This window comes from Sus scrofa, chromosome 1 (genome assembly GCF_054392235.1).
Source record: "Sus scrofa isolate SSC_HxYL_T2T_F1_AM1 chromosome 1, Sscrofa_HxYL_maternal_Yorkshire_Landrace_v2.0, whole genome shotgun sequence".
In the NCBI taxonomy this organism is placed as follows: domain Eukaryota; kingdom Metazoa; phylum Chordata; class Mammalia; order Artiodactyla; family Suidae; genus Sus; species Sus scrofa.
The window spans coordinates 55564937-55585147 of NC_139383.1; the positions used below are offsets into that span (position 1 = coordinate 55564937).

The 20211-nt window shown below is 39.2% G+C and overlaps 1 protein-coding gene across 2 annotated transcripts; it reads right to left on the reverse strand.

Moving 5' to 3' along the window:
* Positions 1–2501: 2501 nt before the first annotated feature.
* CGA (glycoprotein hormones, alpha polypeptide) lies at positions 2502–18959 on the reverse strand. Of its 2 annotated transcripts, XM_005659277.4 has the most exons (4): positions 18823–18959; positions 4581–4687; positions 3301–3485; positions 2502–2847 (listed from the first exon to the last, which is right to left on the reverse strand). In XM_005659277.4, the coding sequence occupies exons 2-4, from the start codon at positions 4678–4680 to the stop codon at positions 2770–2772; spliced, it is 363 nt and encodes a 120-aa protein (XP_005659334.1). In that variant the 5' UTR covers positions 4681–4687; positions 18823–18959; the 3' UTR covers positions 2502–2769. The 2 variants fall into 2 exon arrangements, with proteins under 2 accessions (XP_005659334.1, NP_999611.1); NM_214446.1 differs by lacking the exon at positions 18823–18959 and having other exon boundaries at positions 2770–2847; positions 4581–4680.
* Between the last annotated feature and the right edge of the window lie 1252 nt (positions 18960–20211).

The window sequence follows — 20211 nt, forward strand, 5'->3', positions numbered from 1 at the left end:
AACATTTCTGCAAATCTTCAAGCAAAATGGACCCTACAGAAAGGTGCATGTTTAATCCTGTGGCTCCAGAAACCCTCAAGCCCTTGAGCTTGAGAGTGTGGGTCCGAGCTGGAATGCACTTTCCTTTGCATGTTGACAAGGGCCTCCTTGACCGGTGTACATTTGTCTCTGCAGCTCCAGCCCCCCACCCAGCTCCCTGCAGTCCAGGCACACTCAACTTCTTGTAATTCTATGAACATCACACTGGTTCCCATCTCAGAACATTTACTACTATCTACCTACTTATCTTCTAGACTCCACTCCAGTATCATCTTTCCTGTGAAGCTTTCCATGACAAACCCCAGGAGACCAAGCAAACCATCCCTCCTTGAATGCTGCCAAAATCCGTACCTCTCCCATAGCATAATCTCACTAGATCTTTTTTTAAATTTTTTTCTTGGTCACACTCACAGCATGTAAAAATTCCTGGGCCATTGATCAAACTCGCACCACATCTGTAACCAGAGCCACAGCAGTGATGACACCAGGTCCTAAACCAGCTGGGCCACCAGGGAACTCCAGTTTTTATTTTCTCTTGGAGTAGAGTTGCTTTACAATGTTGTGTTAGTTTCAGGTGTACAGCAAAGGGATGCAGTTATACATATACATCTGTCCATCCTTTTCCCATATGATCTCACCAGATCTTAATTCTTTGGTTTTATCTCTCTTCCCCACTGGACTGTGGATTGCTTCAGGACAGCATCTGCGTCTTCTTCATCTTGACCTCCCCAGGACCAGCACCATGCCTGGCACAGGGCCAGATGAATGAGAAACTAGCATGGCCAAGACATTTCACCCTAGTGCTCACTAGGTCTGATTCCTGAGAGAGGAAGGGGACACCACGGCAGTGTCCCCTTCCTCTCTCATTAGCCCCTGCATCCTCTCTGTTAAATAAGATGACGCCAGGTGGACAAGGGCGCTCCAGTCAAGGGCAGATCGCTAACTTACCCCTCCTGCTGAACCCTCCAACCATGATCTCTAGACCTGACACAGAGGAGATGCCCAGTGGATATCTATTAAATGTTGAATGAACCAATGAGCAGCACTGAATTAAGCTGCAGTATTTTTTTTTTTTTTTTTTTTGTCTTTTTGCCATTTCTTTGGGCCGCTCCCGCAGCATATGGAGGTTCCCAGGCTAGGGGTCCAATCGGAGCTGTAACTGCCAGCCTACGCCAGAGCCACAGCAACACAGGATCCGAGCCGTGTCTGTGACCTACACCACAGCTCATGGCAACACCGGATCGTTAACCCACTGAGCAAGGGCAGGGATCGAACCTGCAACCTCATGGTTCCTAGTCAGATTCATTAACCACTGCGCCACAACGGGAACTCCTAAGCTGCAGTATTATTTCTCAATCTTGTCTTCCAGAGAATCCTGATACTAGACAGTAAATAAATGTATAATAAATAAACTAATGAACAAATTCAGTACTGTCTTTATGTGTATTTCAGTGTTTCTTTAAAAGTACAAACACTTAACTTTTCACCCTGATACCTGGTGAGTTTACCAACCTGTTAGGAATTGGTTTTTCATGCTGAAATGGAATCTTGACAAATTGGTGATGACTTAAAGCCTCTCTGTGACCAGTACGGTTTTTTTTTTTTTTGGTTTTTTTTTTGTTTTTTTTTTTTTTTTTTTTTAATTTCAGGCTCCTTTAGGAGTGGCCTTGATCTCCACCATAGCTAATATAATTTAATGGGTAAAAATCATGCTCTATCTGTTTTTATATAAATGCTCATTAAGTGTGACTGTGAAGCATGGCACTGCTCTTAGACATTCAGACAGAGCTAAGTGAAAGTGCTCAGTCTTCTAGCCCAGTGAGGACTCGATGAATTCTTTAATCACCATTTGTTCATTCCCATTCAAACCTGGACATGGCATGTAAGACGATGTTAACTTTGCCTTAGCCACTATTTGGTTACAATCTGGCCGTCACAGACTAATAAGATGCATTTTATTTATTTATTTTGTCTGGCATAAGCCAAGTGAATAGAAACTTCAGGCTGGGGATGATTTTGGCTTTACCAAACCCTAGAGCGGTGTTCTTTTTTTTCAGATTGAAAACTTCCACCAATAATGAAAAAAAAAAATCTAACCAAACATCCCCCAGATCTGCATAATTATTTATTTATAAACTCTGTGCATGCATGGTCATACTAATGTGTCTGTACTTTTATGAAACTCATCCAAGTAGGTATCTAAAGGGGTGATATAAAAATGAATAGAAATAGAAGTTATATTTTCTGCCTTCACTCCAGTGGATTGTCTCATAACTAGCCCACTGGCTGAAGGACACACAGCTTGCTCGGAAGGCTTGATGGGGACAAGATTCTCCAGTGTTGGGTCACTGAGTACATGGGGGCCCAGCTCAACCACTGGCTCACTCCCTTCCATTACTCCTACAAAAAGTAACTGGCTTGAAACTTTTCAGAAAAAAAAAATTAGAATTCCATGATAGAAAGATGATTTAAAAGACTTTATTTCCAGCAGAACCAGCTTTATGGTCATGCTAAATGCTGCATTTCGTTCCAAATGAAAAGAGCGAGACTGCCGATTATATTGTAGGATAAAGAGAAAAGCAATAAAGCTGCAGCACATTCTTAAAGCGTGTAAAAGATGGTATGGTAAAGAAAAGCGAGGATTTTATCTCCCAAAGCCATAGACACTGAACAAATTAATTTTTCATTCTGAGAAATCAGCAGTCATCAACAAGGCCCTCTGCAAAATATTTAAGATTTGTGATAATAACAAGTACTGCAGTGGCATTCGGTGTGGTTCTCCACTCTGGCATTTCCCATTACTGTGGCCTAAACAGGAAGGAAAACAAAGATAGACGATAGATAGATACAGATAGATAGGCAGACAAAATTGAAAACTGTTAAATAAAATTGTCTCTAGCCAGCTGAAAAATAGATGCTTGCTGTATTCACACATTCTTCTTTTCAGCTGATAGTTTCACCCTGGAAGGTTAGGTTTTCCCTGTGGAAGTATTTTTTATACTCTCTCCCAACCTCCCCCTCATCACCTCCATTCTAAATAAATAAATAAATGCATTCCTCTTCATCCTAAATAAATCCAGCCTGTACCCACAAGGTTGCTGACTCTCTTGCTCAAAGCGGACAAATGCAGCTCTTCCCTCTACAATGCCCAATAAAGAATGGGCCAGTCGACACCTCTGGCATTAACCCTGACGGATGTGCTCTGGGGACATTTCTTTGGATGAAGTGCTAGAAAGTTTCTGGGGTCCTTTAAGGTCTCACCTTGGTAAATGCTTTGGCCACACAGCATGTGGCTTCCGAGGTGATGTTCTTTGGAACCAACATTGTCTTCTTGGACCTCGCTGGAGTTGGGTACGCTCTGGAGAAGCAGCAGCCCATGCACTGATAGATTGGGGCACCCAGCTTGGAGAAGTACTTGTTTTCCTTTAGCTTGCATTCTGGGCAGCCTATCTCACACACACACACACACACACACACACAAGGCAAAGATTACAATAATCCAAAAATAACTTTTAAAAAAACTATGGATTTTTCCTTATTATGAGATGGTAAATATTCTTTTTTTCTCTACTAGGTATGAAAGGAAATTAATAAATAAATACTTTTGACTATATGTTCATCTTCATACACAGTATCTGTACTGACTACAGTTATTTTCATGGGAAAACAATTTTTGCAGATATGCATAGGATGTCTCAACAGCAGTAGTTTCTCTTTCTTCAAGCATGACTTCTCAATCCCAATGTCTATAGGGAATGCAAAATTTGACAGATGAAAACACCCTGCTCATCTGAAAGAAGAATTTTACCCAGAGGCAAAAATATTCTCCCCTTTAGACTCTTCTATTGTTCCACACCTCTCCCCTGCCCCCAGAGAAACTCCAAATACTGACAGAGAAAAATATGTCAGAATTAAGAAAACTTGGTGAGTGTAAACAGCCTGACATTAGATGGGGCATTTGCACTTGGGAATGGTGGTTAAAATATTACCACTTGTCTAGAGGAAAAACATCACCAATAGTGGCTCTCAGGTTCACACAGCGGTTGGAATTATATCAGCTACTATATGAGATTTTTCAGAAAATACAGCAAAACAAATTTACTGCATGAAATGGTTTTGTTTTCTCATTTGTTAACTGATATGAAAATTCATCTACAAAGGCAATGTTAAAATCCTCCCAGATCGTCTGGGAGAAATGTAAAAAAAAAGCAAACAAAAGAACGAAACCAAACAAAATGAGCTAAACTGAATAAGGAGCATTTTTTTGCTTGTAAAACTCAGATAAAGAATAATCAGGAATCTATTTCAGATGAAAACGTACAAGCTGCTATTTAAATGGACATGTAAGATCATTTTCACTGTACAATTTTGGAACCTAATTTAATTTTATGTTCACAATCTGAAAGTGCCTAGATGTATATCCAACAGCAAAGATTTATCACATCTGAAAAGGAGGTGGAAATGTAATTAACGGAGCTATTGATGTACATCTAGAAATGTGTGCTTTTCTTATTACTGCAAACCCAAGTGTAGTCACACACCCTGCATTGTAAACTCTCCATCAGGAAAGGAATGGAGAATTTGCAGAAACACAGACAATATGGCCAGGATGACAGCTGCATATTTTCTGTAGTAATCCATGGCTCTTCTGCAAAACAGACATGGGGGGAAAAAGTTACTATAAAATTGGCTTACCATTTATAATGACAACAAGTAGCTTTATTATCACTACTAAGTCCTCAGATTCTTAACCCTCTGCTTACAGCTCCCAACACACTCTAAAGCCATGTATAAAAAAGCAATTTCCCTTTAGGAAAGAGGTAAAGAAGTGAATCTTCCCATTTCTCACATCAATCAATAGAATCAAGCTTAATGATAACAATAAATTCTCTTTTTTTAATTTTAACATCCCAGTAAAAAGCTTTAATGTCCTTATTTATAAAACATGAAACTTTAACTAGATACTAAGAATATCTAGATGGATGGCTAGATCAAGCTTATGTATGATATATAAAATATACAAGCATTTGAGCCCATCCCTTCCTTCCCCACATTCCTACGTGGGAGAACAGAAGGAAATGATGATGTCTCTCCTGCTTTTTATTCAGTGGTGGTAGGTGAGCTGTAAGGCTAATTATCAACAAAGTAAATGCTCACCAGTAATGCGGCAGGAGGGGACAGCAGAGAGTATTAAAGAATCCCTAAATGCTGACTTATTTATACCTGGAGATACAGCTTTACCTAAGCATTCTGAGGGCATGAGATCAGGCTATCCAAGGTCAGCTGAGTGATTGACCATATCCAGGCATTGACCTCACTGCATCTGAGAACTGGATTGTTTCCCTACATGTCCAGAAAAACCTTTCTTTATTTTCGTCTTTTTTTTTCTTCTTTTTTTTTTTTTTGGCCGATACTTGGGCCGCTCCCGCGGCATATGGAGGTTCCCAGGCTAGGGGTCGAATTGGAGCTGTAGCTGCCAGCCTACACCAGAGCCACAGCAACGCGAGATCCGAGCCGCGTCTGCGACCTACACCACAGCTCTTGGCAACGCCAGATCCCTAACGCACTGAGCAAGGGCAGGGATCGAACCCGCAACCTCATGGTTCCTAATCGGATTCGTTAACCACTGCGCCACGACGGGAACTCCAGAAAAATCTTATGTAAGATAAAATGGGCAGGTTTTTAATCCTCATTTTTTAAGCGATAGTGTTATAAACTGCTTATGTTCAAACAATGAAAGGTAAGAGAGACAGAGAATCATTTACCAGTAAAAAGAACTTTCAAAGAATAAACACCAATTTTACAGAATCACTTTCAGAAAATAGAAGAGGAAGGAGAATTCCCAGCTCGGTTGACAGGACCAGGATTACCCCGACACAAAAGCCAGGCAAATTTCAGAACAAAAAAGAAAATATGGCATTGCCGTGAGCTGTGGTGTAGGCCGCAAACACAGCTGAATCTGACATTGCTATGGTGTGGGGCGGTAGCTGTAGCTCTGATGCTACCCCTAGCCTTGGAACTTCTACATGCTGCAGATGTCGCAGAGAGAGAGAGAGAGAGAGGGAGGGAGGGAGAAAGAGAGAGAGAGAGAGAGAGGGAGAGAGGCAAAGAAAACTGATATAGCTCATGAAATTAGATGCAAAAAATCCTAAACAATAGAGAATTGACTATTCCACAGAACCAACTGGGAATAATTCACAGTATGCAAGGCTGGTTCAATATTTGAAAATTGTTTAATGTATACCACCATATCAAAAGAATAAAGAAAAAAATCATTTGATTATATCGATAGACACGAGAAAGCATTTTGACAATATCCAATACTCTTTTATAATAAAAACTCTCAGCAAACAGAACAAAAGAGTTTTTTCAACTTGTTAAGGAGCATTTACAAAAACCTACAGATAACATCATCCTTCATGGTGAAAAACCAAATGTTTCCACTTAAGATCAAGAATGTGGCAAGGATGTCCACTCTCTCCACTGTTATTCAATATAGTGCTGCACATTCTAGCTAGGAGAGTATGGCAAGAGGAAAAGAATTAAGGCACACAAATTGAAAAGGAAAAAAATAAAACTATCCCTATATAGAGATGACTTGATCATCTACATTAAAAAAAAAAAAAAGGAACCTACCAAAAAAAGTCCTGGAACCAATTAGTGAGCTCATCAAGATTGCATGACAAGAACAACACATAAAAATCAACCACATTTCTATATACTAAAAACAATAATGTGGAAACACAATACCATTTAGAATCGCTCCAAGGAAAATAAAATACTTAAGTATAAGTCTAACAAAATATGGACAGAACTTGTGTGTGGAAAATTATAAAATACTGATTAAGTAAAGAAAAGAAGACTTAAATAAAGAGACATGCCGTATTCATGGATTGGAAGACAATAATAGTAGAGATCTTAATTCTTTCTTAATTGATCTCTTTGTTTAATGAAATGCCTATCAAAATCCTAGCACTGCTTTTGTAAACATAGAGAATTTTGCGACTATTGAATTGCAAAGGATCTAGAATAGCCAAAACAATTCTAGAAACAAAGTGGAAGAAATGTTATATAAGATATAACATGCCCAGTATTATATCTTATTATGTAACTACAGTGATCAAAACAGCATGGTATTGGCAGAGGGATAGCTACATAGACCAAGGGAACGGCATAGAGAACCAGAAATTAGATCTGCACAAATATGCCCAGCTTGCTTTTGAAAAAGATGCCACAGAAATTTAAGAAAGAAGTTCAACTTTTTCAACAATGGCTGCTATAGCAATAGGACATTAAAAGGCAAAACAAATACAAAAACAGAACAAACATATAAACAAATACCTAAATGTAAACCTCATACCTTACATGAAAATTAATTCAAAATGGACCATAAACCGTAAAATGCAAAACTATAAGATTTTTAGGAAAAAAAAATAGGAAGGGGGCTGGAACTAGGTTAAGAGCTTTTAGAATTGACAGTAAAATCCATAAAAGGAAAAAAATGACAAATTGGACCTCATCCAAATAATGAATGGGTTAGTAAATGTTTTTAAAATTTTTCTGATATAATTTCTAAATCAGTAACTTGATATATATAAATTTATTTTAAAAAGTTATTAGAGCACTTTAATTATTTTTAAGATCATAAACAAGTTCTAAGACACAAAAGTTTTAAGAACCATTTCTAATTTGATTTACAAAGCCACAATGAAAATTAAATTGAACCAGAATTTAAACTGGTTTCCTCTTTAAACTAGATCATTTTGTTGTTGTCGTCTTTTTCTCCTTTTAGGGCCGAACCTGCAGCATGTGGAGGTACCCAGGCTAGGGGTCTAATCAGAGCTGTAGCTGTCAGCCTAGGCCGGAGCCACAGCAACGCCAGATCCAAGCTGTGTCTGCCACCTACATCACAGCTTACCGCAATGCTGGATCCTTAACCCACCGAGCAAGGCCAGGGATCGAACCCGAAACCTCATGGTTCCTAGTCGGATTCGTTTTCGCTGCACCACGATGGGAACTCCCTAGAATCATTTTTGTGCTTTAATATTTCAACTCATGGAGTTCCCATTGTGGCCCAGCAATAACAAACCTGACTGGTATCCATGAGGATACGGGTTCAATCCTTGGCCTCACCCAGTGGGTTAAAGTATCCAGCATTGCTGTGAACTGCAATGTAGGTTCCAGAGGCAGCTCAGATCCCGAGTTGCTGTGGCTGTGTTGTAGGCCAGCAGCTACAGCTGCGATTTGACCTCTAGCCTGGGAACTTCCATATGCCATGGGTGCGGCCCTAAAAAGACAAAAAAAAAAAAAAAAAAAAAAAAAAAGAAAAGAAAAAGAAAAAAATTGAGCTCATATATTATGAAAATTCAGCATTATGCAGTGAATAATTATGTCAGAATTAATTCAGAGAGAAACATTTGTAACAAGATCGCAGAAAGCTAGAGCACAAAGTGATGCACATTTTAAGATTTGCTTTATGATACAGTGAAGAGAAGATTGAAAAAGCAGAACCAAAGTCACCATGGCCTTAGTTTTCAATAACAGAAGGAGGTTTGTCTTTATTTTTAAAAGAGATGAGATTAACCAAGCAGAAAGGTATTACCCCTCAAATTCTAGGTGTTTTTGAAAACATTTTAATAAATGTTTTCATCAACCTAATCATCTTTAGGTCTTTCTGTTTTGGAATTTGGAAGAAAAACATTAAGATCCAGGGCAGGAGCAGTAATTACGTTCAGCTGGGATTTAGGCTATTTTGCAAAACATGCTCAATCTAAATCAGATGTACTAATCTCAGCCTCTTGGTATCCTGAGTGAGTACACTGCAGGCATCACAGGCTCTGTGCATACAATCCCAGAGAGCATCTCCAGCACCCACTCAACATGCCCTCACCTCTGTCACCTGCCCCATCAAAATAACATGAAGCCAAGAAAATGGGTGTATAAAGCTTTTTTTTCTAAACTTGACCTATAAAGCCTTTCTCCCCCTTCTCAGTCCATCCACCTCAGAATCTTTTAAAGAGGTGCCCAGCCACCAGCTTCATTGTGAAGGTTTCATCCAACCCCAAAGCCAGAATAAATAGCTCTCCACTGCATAACTTGCTTATCATTTTTAGATGAAGTTCCACAGTCTGTTCTGAAATCTAGCCAGTAAGGCACATTGTCTTTCCATCCATGTAAAGCTTCCTAAGGGTCGAAACTGTGCCTCTCTAATCTAACATCACTCTAGCACAAGGCTGTGCACAGAGCAGATGGGGTTATGTTGCAATGAGACTTGAGAACAGTAATAATATCAATCAAAAGTTGCTTATGCAGAGCAGTCAGTCACACTGAGGAACAAGAGAGCTTCTGAGTGACAACTCAGAATAAGTGTTTAATAGAAAAAAATATTTTCAGATAATAAATCCATTAGAGACAACATAGTCTAGCCCAGATATAGAATGTATCTGGCTAATACATGAACGTCTAAATGTTAAATATGCCATAGGTAGGAGCCATGTTCTGCTAAGATATGAGTCATAGGGAGTCAAAAGAGAACCTTAATAAAAAGCATATATAGGGGTTCCTTGGTGGCAGAGTGGGTTAAGGATTGGCATTGTCACTGCTGTGGGTCGCTGCTGTGGCACAGGTTCAACCCCTGGCCCAAGAACTTTTGCATGCTGCAGGTGTGGAAAATACATACATATATTATATATATATATATATATATATATATATGAGCTTCAGAGTTTTAGCTCTTAGTTTATATCTAACTACATATGCAGGTTGATTTCAGTTCTTAATATGACTCTGAGGAAAAGATAACATTCTTAAAAGTATAAAAGATATTAATACCATAACTATTATATTTTTATTGAAGTATAGTTGATGTATAATGTTATAATTTACTATTACTATTCAACATGTTTGCATAATATTATTTATTGTGATTATATATAATTACTGTATTAAGTGATTTATAGGATAGGTAAATTCCAGTGCACCACACACACACATAAATATAGACACATATATATATAGACACACCAAGAACCACACATGTACACCAACCCCATACATCAGATGGGGTACAAAGATAGACACACCTGGCAAACTCATACTACAGAAGGAATTTATGTTATCTTGGGACATGTAGAAGTTCCTGGGCCAGGGATCAAAAAACCATGCCACAGCAGCAACCAAGCTGCAGGAGTGACAATGCTGGATCCTTAACCCACCGGGCCACAGAGGAACTCTTCTATAGGGGATTTAGACTGAAAGATCTTTTGCGGCCATTTTGGAAACTACACCTGCCAGGAGTTCCCATCATGGTTTAGCAGAAATGAATCTGACTAGCCTCCATGAGGACGCAGGTTCGATCCCTGGCTCAGTGGGTTAAGGATCCAGCGTTGCCGTGAGCGGTGCTATCAGGTTGCAGACATGGCTCGGATCTGGCATTGTTGTGGCTGTGGTATAGGCCTGCATCTGTAGCTCCAATCTGACCCCTAGCCTGGGAACCTCCATATGCCATGGGTGTGGTCCTAAAAAGAAAAAAAAAAAAAAAGTACACCTGCCAAAGCAGTGAAAAGTTAGGGGCAATGAACAATAAAAGGGCTTCTCTTTGCAGCTTTTCTGCTCTGTTTTTCCCACAGGAAAAAAGTGTTTATAGGAGTTCCCGTTGTGGCGCAGTGGTTAACAAATCCGACTAGGAACCATGAGGTTGCGGGTTCGGTCCCTGCCCTTGCTCAGTGGGTTAACGATCCGGTGTTGCTGTGAGCTGTGGTGTAGGTTGCAGACGCGGCTCGGATCCCGCGTTGCTGTGGCTCTGGCGTAGGCCGGTGGCTACAGCTCCGATTCAACCCCTAGCCTGGGAACCTCCATATGCCGTGGGAGTGGCCCAAGAAATAGCAACAACAACAACAAAAAGACAAAAGACAAAAAAAAAAAAAAGTGTTTATAAAGTAAGGCACCAGGATTGAGAAATCTAGTATCCTAGCCTGTCTACCCCTATTACTGAAAGACTTCAAAGGAAATTAAATATAGATATTTATAGATATATATCAATATACATTTAAATATCTATAAAAATATAAAGGGGATATGGATGTATGGTTGTATGTACATGCATGTATGCACACACGCGTATGTGTACATATACGTATATAAAAGATTGCTCCAAAATGACAAGCATTTTGTGCAATGTGACATCCTGCCCTTCTCTTATCTGCAAAGATGCTGTCTTTGCGCCCCCACTGCCAGGGAGTGAGGTTTTCGGTTTTTCTAATGGTGGCTCTAGATAGGGTGACTCATCCACATGCTCCACACCAGGAAGTCCAACTGACTCATGGCCCACTTTTGAGATGACTGGCCAGGAGCAGAGGCATAATTCTTTGTTAACAAAACAGATTAAATCTAACTGATTTCTAGAGCATTAACCTAAGGTTTCACCTAATTAGCCCCACCTAGCCCAGCTAACTACTAAGAAAAAAAGTAGTCTGCTTTGGTGAATGATCACTCATGAAAGAGACACTTAAAAGCAAAGCCTTTAATCCCTGGCACACTGCCTGGCATGAGATAGTTATTTAAGAATTGTTTATTAAACTGAGGAGAAGCCTTTCAGGTTTAGCATCTTGCCTGGTCCAGCAAAGATAGCCATAGTCCTGCCTTGATGAAAGATTTGAAGGTGGAGAGTAGCAAAGGTAAGTGGAATGTCCAGAACCCTTCATCTCATCAACTCCCATGGAGTCAGTCCCCAGTCAGTCTCCCCTGTACTTCCCACCAAGGGACCTCCTCTGTCTCCTGGTGGACAAATCTAAAGAGTCAGGGATCAGAGTTCCCATTGTGGCTCAGCAGAAATGACTCTGTCTAACATCCATGAGGACGCAGGTTCAATCCCTGGCCTCACTTAGTGGATTAAGGATCTGGCGTTACCGTGAGCTGTGGTGTAGGTTGCAGATTAGGCTCAGATCCCAAGTTGCTGTGGCTGTGGCATCATAGCAGCTACAGTTCTGATTGGACCCTAACCTGGGAACTCTCATGTGCAGCAGGTGCGGCCCTAAAAAGACAAAAAAAGAAAAGAAAAGAAAAAGAAAAAAAATTAAAAGTCAGGGGTCAGTGATCAAGAAACTCAGTTTGGAGTAGCCTTGGCTACTAGTTTTCTTCTTCATGTGGTCTAGTTGCAGTAAATGGGTTTTTACCCTATTCTTGTAACATATCCTGAGCCCTAGGTCCAACAGTGAAGGTTTTCTGTGATCCCATGCTCCAGCCCGACCTCAGTCATCCTCCAGTGTCCCAGTTCTTCCAAGCAGACGTTCAAACATTGCTCTGAGGCACTCAAGTGACCTTGAGACCTATTAACATATTCACTGATCATTTACTCCGAAGTCAGGGACAAAGGATGGCTGGGAGTTTAGAAGGATGGAGGAAGAGAAACTGCTTAGCACTCCCATGATCTGTCTCAAATGCCTTCACCCATATTCTGACAGAGGTAATTCATGTTTTCTCTATTTTATGAAAATATACATTTTGGATAATTTGACAGTTCAACATTGCAAAGTGCGAAATTTAAGGTCCACATTGGACATTTGAAAGATTTTTAGACCCTGCTATGTGACAGGCACTGCGCCAAGGATGGGTGAGACAAATAGGAATAAGTTTCCTGCTCTCTGACCCAGATACAAAGGCAAACAACTATGAGTTAAAGCAATGAATGCTGTCATAAAAGCATTTGTAGACATTGAAACATTTGATAGGCTGGGGACAGGAGAATGGAGGGAGGAAAAACTAATGAGGGTAAAGAATACATGCTTTATGGGGGGAAAAAGCATGACAGTCATAAATATATATTTTACAGTTTTGACACTTGTGCAGTAACTTCACGTATTCAATAGTCCTCGTAATTTCCTCAGCCTAATCACAGAGATTGCAAATAGCCTATCCACAAAGTACCTCAGTATCCAGAGGAAAATAAGTGAGGTCACAGGGTCCATCCACAGTATTTGGGATGGGATTTCTGTCTGTCAATTACTTCACAGTGTTTTGCAGCTTCACCAAACTTTAAAAGGGAGCCAACTTGTTTTCAAAATGAAATGAAGTGAAAAACAGGGTCTCAAAGACAAGAGATATATAAAGCACAGCTTGTACAGCTATGCTTTGAAAAAAAAAAAAAAACCCACAGAGGTTTCCATAAAAAAGAACAGGAAAAAAAATGACCTTTAAATATTTATTTAAAAGAGAGAGAGAGGGAGCAGGCAGTATTTAGCAGGAAATTTAAGTGCTCATAGGATTATAAAAATTTCAGTTCCTTTATGAGTATTCTTATAACAATCATATTTTGAGAAGTTTCTTAACTGACTAAATTTAAGGGGCTTATAATTAGATGTACACTTTCTACTTTGTTATTTAAAGGCGCTTTATAATGTTAACATAATTATATAATTAAAATCTTAGTTCTTCCATTACCCTTCTGGATTTTCTAGCAAATCAGCATTTTTTAAATTGTCTGCATACTAAATGAGCAATAAATTGTGATAGCACAAATTCTATGCACCATAAAATATTGTTGATATTTATAGTTTACAAATACTTGATTTTTTAAATTAACGTTAATGTAGTAACAAATGCAATCAGGAACAAAAAACACTGAACAGTGTCAATTTAGCATACAGATAAGTAGATGATCCAAAGGCCAGAAAAGTTTTATAGGGAGCATTATTATAAAAACATAAGAATCTTACTTGTGGAAGTTCCCACTGTGGCTCAGTGGGTTATGAACCTAGTATGATCTAGTATCCATGAGGATGCAGGTTCAATCCCTGACCTCGCTCAGTGGATTAAGGATCAGCATTGCCCTGAGCTGCGGTGTAGGTCACAGGCATGCCCTGGATCCTGAGTTGCTGTGGCTGTGGCATAGGCCAGCAGCTGCAGTGCCAATTCGACCCCTAGCCTGGGAATTTCCACATACCACAAGTGTGGCCCCAAAAAGCCAAAAAAACAAAAAAACAAAAAAAAAAACAAAAACAAAGAATCTTTCTTGTAACTTTTAAAATTCATGCGTTGTATTTTGTTGTGTTTATCTGGGCTATTTTTGAGCAATCTTTTATCACAAGTATCATTCCCATTTAAAGGCACTACATTGTAGAAACATATTAATTCACCTTAAAGTCTCTCTACAATAGGAGAGACAGGGCAAGACTGTGGATTTCACAATTCCTGATACCCTATTTACAAACATTTTTTTGTGTGATAAAAACAGCAGAATTGCAAAGAAAAGCCTTTATTGTTCACGACCCCTAAGTTTTCTCTGCTATAGTAGATGTACTTCCCAAAGACCGCCACAAAAATGTCCTGTCTCAATTCCCTCTGCAGTATGACCTTGCCACTCCCACATTAAAAAGTAAGGTGACTGTCTTTGTATCCCATTGATATTTATGGGTCCTATGACTACTTACACCGATAAAATGAGTAGGAACAACCTGAACCAATTGTGGGTACATCCCTGCACTGATTGGGCAGTTTCAAGTTTTTAGCTGTGTACAAAGTGCTACTACTCTGAGACACCACATGATAAGAAAGGTAAGTTACATGCAGAAGCCATGAAAATGAGATGCTACATGGAGAGAGAGAAAGAGGCCAGGAAGTAATGAATGAAGAAACCATCTGGATAACCAGCCCAGTCGAGCCTTCAGATAGTATCTGGGGCTGGAGTCATCTGAACACTCAGTGTCACCTTCTTCAGAACAGTGTTATGAAAGCCATTTCATTTGGATAAAAAGGCATTTTACACCCTATCAAGTTATGAGGACTAGTGTTTGATGGCAGAAATAGGGAAAAGGGGACGAGCATTGGCTTTCATATCCATTCCTTTGTTTGATTCTCTTTACACCTCCATGGGGAAAACATTATTAAGACACCAATTTCATAGATTAGAAAACTACACTTTAGGAGTTCCCTGGTGGCTGAGTGGGTTAAGTCTCTGGTATTGTCACTGCTGTGGCTCTGGTCACTGCAGTAGTGTAGGTTTGATCCCTGGCCCAGGAACTTCCACATGCCGGGAGCGTGGCAAAAAAATAATAAAGAAAACTATACTTGAAAGCAGTAAAAGGACTTGCCAAAGTCACCTGGAAAGCAGTCTGATCCTAAGACAGTGCCCTTTCACCTATGTGCTACCTCCATAGCCTAGAAGCACATGGTTAATCCATTTCTTCCTTTAGGGCACTGATTCAATTATGGATTGTGCTGTTACTGTTGTCTCTTCAAATTTAATTCATAACATTGCCCTTAATTCCACTCCCGCTCCAGCCGAAGTGCTCTCTTCTCCCTCTCTCACTTCCTCTCCCTCTCAGACCCCTGCACATGAAGGATGCTAAAGCATTTCTGTGTAATCTCTGTGTTTGATCAATCAAGAAATGACTGGATTATTTTCTGCAAAATTAAAATGGGTAATGCTGAAATGTTACACATCAAAACCAGAATTTGCAGGAATAATATGCTGAAAGCAATCTACTCTAGCAATGTACTCCATTTTGCAATCTATCAAATGGGAGTTTGGTGCTATAGGTCATGCTGTTCCCAATGGAAATATCAACTGGTTCCTGTACACTTTCTCTTTGTGAAAGCAGATTATCTTGATCTGTTTTTGAACAAAATGCACACTTTACCTTCCAATTTTACTATTTCTATTTGCCAGCTCTTACTTTGAGTTATCATGTAAATTTGAGAAACATACAATGAAGCTGAGAATCTCTTCTGGAACATGGTCACCTGCTTTTCTAACATTCTTCACATGTCACCCTTTTCAGCAAGAAATGGTGAGAAATATGACTCAAAATTCCAACAATGCTATTACTGCAAACAAAAAAAAAAGTAAAGAAAAAAAGAAAAAAAAAGGAACTAAAACCAAAACCAAAAGTTGAAATGAGAAAAAAAACAAAACACATAAACTTTTCATAAATGGTGGTTGTTCTTATCTTTTTAAAATAATTCAAGGATTTTCCTTGTGGCATACCAGGTTGAGGATCCAGCATTATCACTGCAGGGGCTGGGGTAGCTGCTGTGGCGTGGGTATGATCCCTGGCTCCAGAACTTTTATACACCGCAGGCTCAGCCAAAAAAATTAATTAATTAAATTAAATTAAATAATTCTAGGTTATAACAAAGTATTACAATCAATTTGGGTTAGCTATATATATTTTTGACCATGCCCACACCTGCAGCATGTGGAATTTCCTGGACCAGGAATCAAAGCCTTACCCCAGCAGTGACACCACCAGATCCTTAACCTCTATGCTTAGGTGACCAATACTTTGAATAACTGAATTAGTGTTAAGTCAAGTATTTATTTTAAAAAACATGTTCAGAAACTTAAAAATATTTCTGTTATAATATGAAATATCTTCTTTTTGATTGGGCAGAGGATCATAGAGGTTAGGAAACAAAAGTTTCTATGAAAGTGAAATGTAGCTTCTGTATTCCTGAGAGACCTACATAGTGTCAGCCCATAATTCTTGCATGTACCCAACTCCTGTTCTTTTTTTGTTTTGTTTTTTTAGTGTCGCACCCAAGGCATATGGAAATTCCCAGGCTTGGGGTCAAATCAAAGCTGCAGCAGTGGGCCTACACCCAGCCACAGCAACGCAGGATCCGAGCCCTGTCTGTGACTTACATCACAGTTCAGGGCAGCGTGGCCAGATCATTAACCCACTAAGCGAGGCCAGGGATGGAACCCTCATTCTCACGGATACTAGTTAGATTTGTTTCCACTGCTCCACGACCAGAATTCCCCCCAAATCCTGTTCTTCAACACTAATAACAAGGGACAAACAGCACTTTCCTTAAATGAAAAATGATCCATTCAGTATGATACTGTTATAAAACTTAACAAAAATGCCACATATTATAGATGCTTACACTTGAAATAAAAGCACAAGCACTTAAATGGGAAAAACACATAGCAATTCTGGAAAAGTGGTTACCTCTAAGAAAAAGGAAGAAAAAAAAGATGAGCAATGGGGCTTTAGCTATAGTGGTAACATATTTCTTAAAAAAAGAGATTAGGAGTTCCCGTCGTGGCGCAGTGGTTAACGAATCCGACTAGGAACCATGAGGTTGCAGGTTCGGTCCCTGCCCTTGCTCAGTGGGTTAACGATCCGGCATTGCCGTGAGCTGTGGTGTAGGTCGCAGACGCGGCTCGGATCCCGCGTTGCTGTGGCTCTGGCGTAGGCCAGAGGCTGCAGCTCTGATTGGACCCCTAGCCTGGAAACCTCCGTATGCCGCGGGAGCGGCCAAAGAAATGGCAAAAAGACAAAAAAAAAAGAGAGAGAGATTAATTGTAAACACAGTAAAATATTAAACATCACTTTTATCTTGGTTATATTATTATCTGTACTTTTCCAAATGTTTGAAAGGGTTTGTAATTGAATATTTTTTAAATGTACTCCCTCCTTGTGTTTTCTTTTTTAAGTTGAAATCTAGTTGACTTACAATGTTGTGTTAATTCCTGCTGTACTGCAGAGTGATTCAGTTATACATATATATATAATTCTTTTTTATGTGCTTTTTCATTATGGTTTAGTATAAGGTATTGAAAATAGTTCCTTGTGCTATACAATAGGACCCTGTTGTTTATCCATCCTTTACATAATAGTTTGCATCTGCTAATCCCAACCACCTATTCACCTTCTCCCCACCCCACCCCACTCCTGCCCCTTGGCAACTACTTATTGAAAGAGCACTTTTATTTTCTAGTCTTTATTTCCCAACCAGATGCCATTCCAAGTAGCCCTGATATAAGTAAGGTTAGCAAGTGTTTCTAGAAACTCACATCAGAACAAACCAATTTGACTTAGCCAAGTGGTTCAGAATTGCAAAGTCCATCAGTAATAGTGAGAAAGAATACCAACTCATATTTTTGTAACATTTATGAAGCAGAAAAAGAAATGACACTGTTCAAGAGATTTTAGTATTAAAATTTAAGACTATTCAGGAGCATCTACTCAAAAGAATTAAAAGCTATGGTCCTTCAGCTGAGCAGATGAGCTGCTTTACCACTGTCCAGCTTGAAGATATAGTTATGCATCATTTAAAACCTGATGACAGGGTTTCCCCTGTGGCTCAGCAGGTTAAGGATCCTGCATTGTCACTGCAGCAACTCAGGTCACTGCTGTGGTGAGGGTTTCATCCCCAGCCCAGGAACTTTCACATCCCAAGGTCGTGGCCAGAAAGAAAGAAAGAAAGAAAGAGAGAGAGACAGAGAGAGAGAGAGAGAGAGAGAGAAAGAAAAGAAAGAAAGAAAGAAAGAAAGAAAGAAAGAAAGAAAAAAAGAAAGAAAGAAAGAAAGAAAGAAAAGAAAGAAAGAAAGAAAGAAAGAAAGAAAGAAAGAAAGAAAGAAAGAAAGAAAGAAAGAAAGAAAGAAAGAAAGAAAGGAAAGAAAGAAAGGAAAGAAAGAAAGAGAAAATCAGCAACTTACATAATGTCTATTCCCCCTCTGCCTGATCCCTGGTAGCCACTCAAAGAATGTCTTTCAAATGCCATCCACTGTGTCTTGAGGGAAAATATTAGATACTGACAGGCCCTCACACATCTCTGGAGGAGGCAGTTGGTTTCTGGCTTCTGTTAGATAACATCTTAGCCTGTGATCACAGACCAGATTTTTGCAGACTTCCTCCCAGTTCAATGGTAAATGCAGAAAAGAGAATGTGTAAATGCCTGCCTCTATTTTTACTAAGGTTTATGCACAAAAAGCTCCCCTGTATTCTCAAATATGTTACTCCTCAGTTATGACCCCCCAAATTATTTCATTCATATTACCTTCCTCTGGATTTTTTGCAGGATGTGTTCAAGGGCAGTTGATTGTGGACCTGAAGAGGGATATTAGCTTGTCTTGCGATTTCTCAGTAACTGCTGGTAATAAAGTCCTTGTGTGTCTTTTATACCAGCAGAGTAATAAAAACTGCCTGTTCCTATCTGCATCTAAATCTAGGGATCAACAGTAAATTCCATCCAATGATTGAATGGTACTTTGTGTAATTACCATGACATCAATTTGATCTTATCTTGTTTCAATTCTTAGATCATTTTTTGTTTTGAACCATTTTCAGGTGGTGTTGACCTCAAGGTCAGCCTATGAAACAAGAGCACACTGTTATTTTCTACATAATTTTATCAAGACTTACACATAACATCCTGAAAGTTGACACTTTCCTATAAACAAGATCCTACAAGTATCACATTTAATTAGCTAAGTACCTAATGTTTACTTAAAATAAGAGCTGTAAATTTCAGATAGTAGATATAGAGTATTTCTAGGCTTATAACATTGTTCCGGTAGAAAACAAAAATTAAACACACCTATTAGACTTTTCTAAAATTACGTGTGCATCTGGATTTAATAAGGATGCATGGAGAGGAATGAGGCCATGCTGAAAAGGACTGACTGGCTCTCAATATTCGTGCCTTCCCCCTCCCCCTCATTTCACTTGTGTAAAGCTCAGTTTCTTCCTAAAAAAAAAATACATATATTTTGGCTTGCCAGCTGTGGAGCGCTTAGCTCCAATGTTCCTAGTACACTGTCTTCCTAAAACCTACTAAGTGCCTCAGGCTACAGCTGTGGCTACTTTTTATCTTGCTTTTAGGATTGCGATCCGAGAATGTTTCCTGTCTCCATCTCCTCTGCTCATTGCCATTTCTGTAGGAACTGGCTTTAACACAAACTACCAAATACCTCCCCAGGGGAGAGTTTACAACAACTCTGTAATACAAAAACGACGCTTCGTTAATGTAAAGAAATTGGCCAAAGAAATCAGAGTTGTTCTGTGATTTATTATCTGTGATAAGTTGATTTCTTTCCGTTCCTAACACTTTTTTGGATTTCCATTATCTTCTTCCATAGTTTCTCCCAGTGTCTACTCTATCCATTCACCTTCCCCTGATATGAATTAGTATCATCATTATTCATGAATTCCTATCATTTAAATCTCAAAGGATTGGGCAGTATATTTTCAAAGTAGCAGGCTTATTTTGAAAATCTGGAGCCTTTATAGTTTCAGGGAAAGGAAACCTTTCAAGTCTTACAGAAAAAATTTTTTCCCTTCCTCCTTTTCATTCATTCAGGCAACTCACTGCCTTTATCTCCATTTGTGTCTTCTTTCAACCCTTCTTTTTTATCTGACTAATTAAGTAGAAATTATGTTTCTTTTG

Coding starts and splice junctions, on each gene's coding strand:
- CGA (XM_005659277.4), bottom strand. CDS start 4,680: ATGGATTACTACAGAAAATATGCAGCTGTCATCCTGGCCATATTGTCT. Junction 3,486..4,580: donor TGGAGAGTTTACAATGCAGG/GTGTGTGACTAC, acceptor TGTGTGAGATAG/GCTGCCCAGAATGCAAGCTA. Junction 2,848..3,300: donor TGGCCAAAGCATTTACCAAG/GTGAGACCTTAA, acceptor CTTCCTGTTTAG/GCCACAGTAATGGGAAATGC.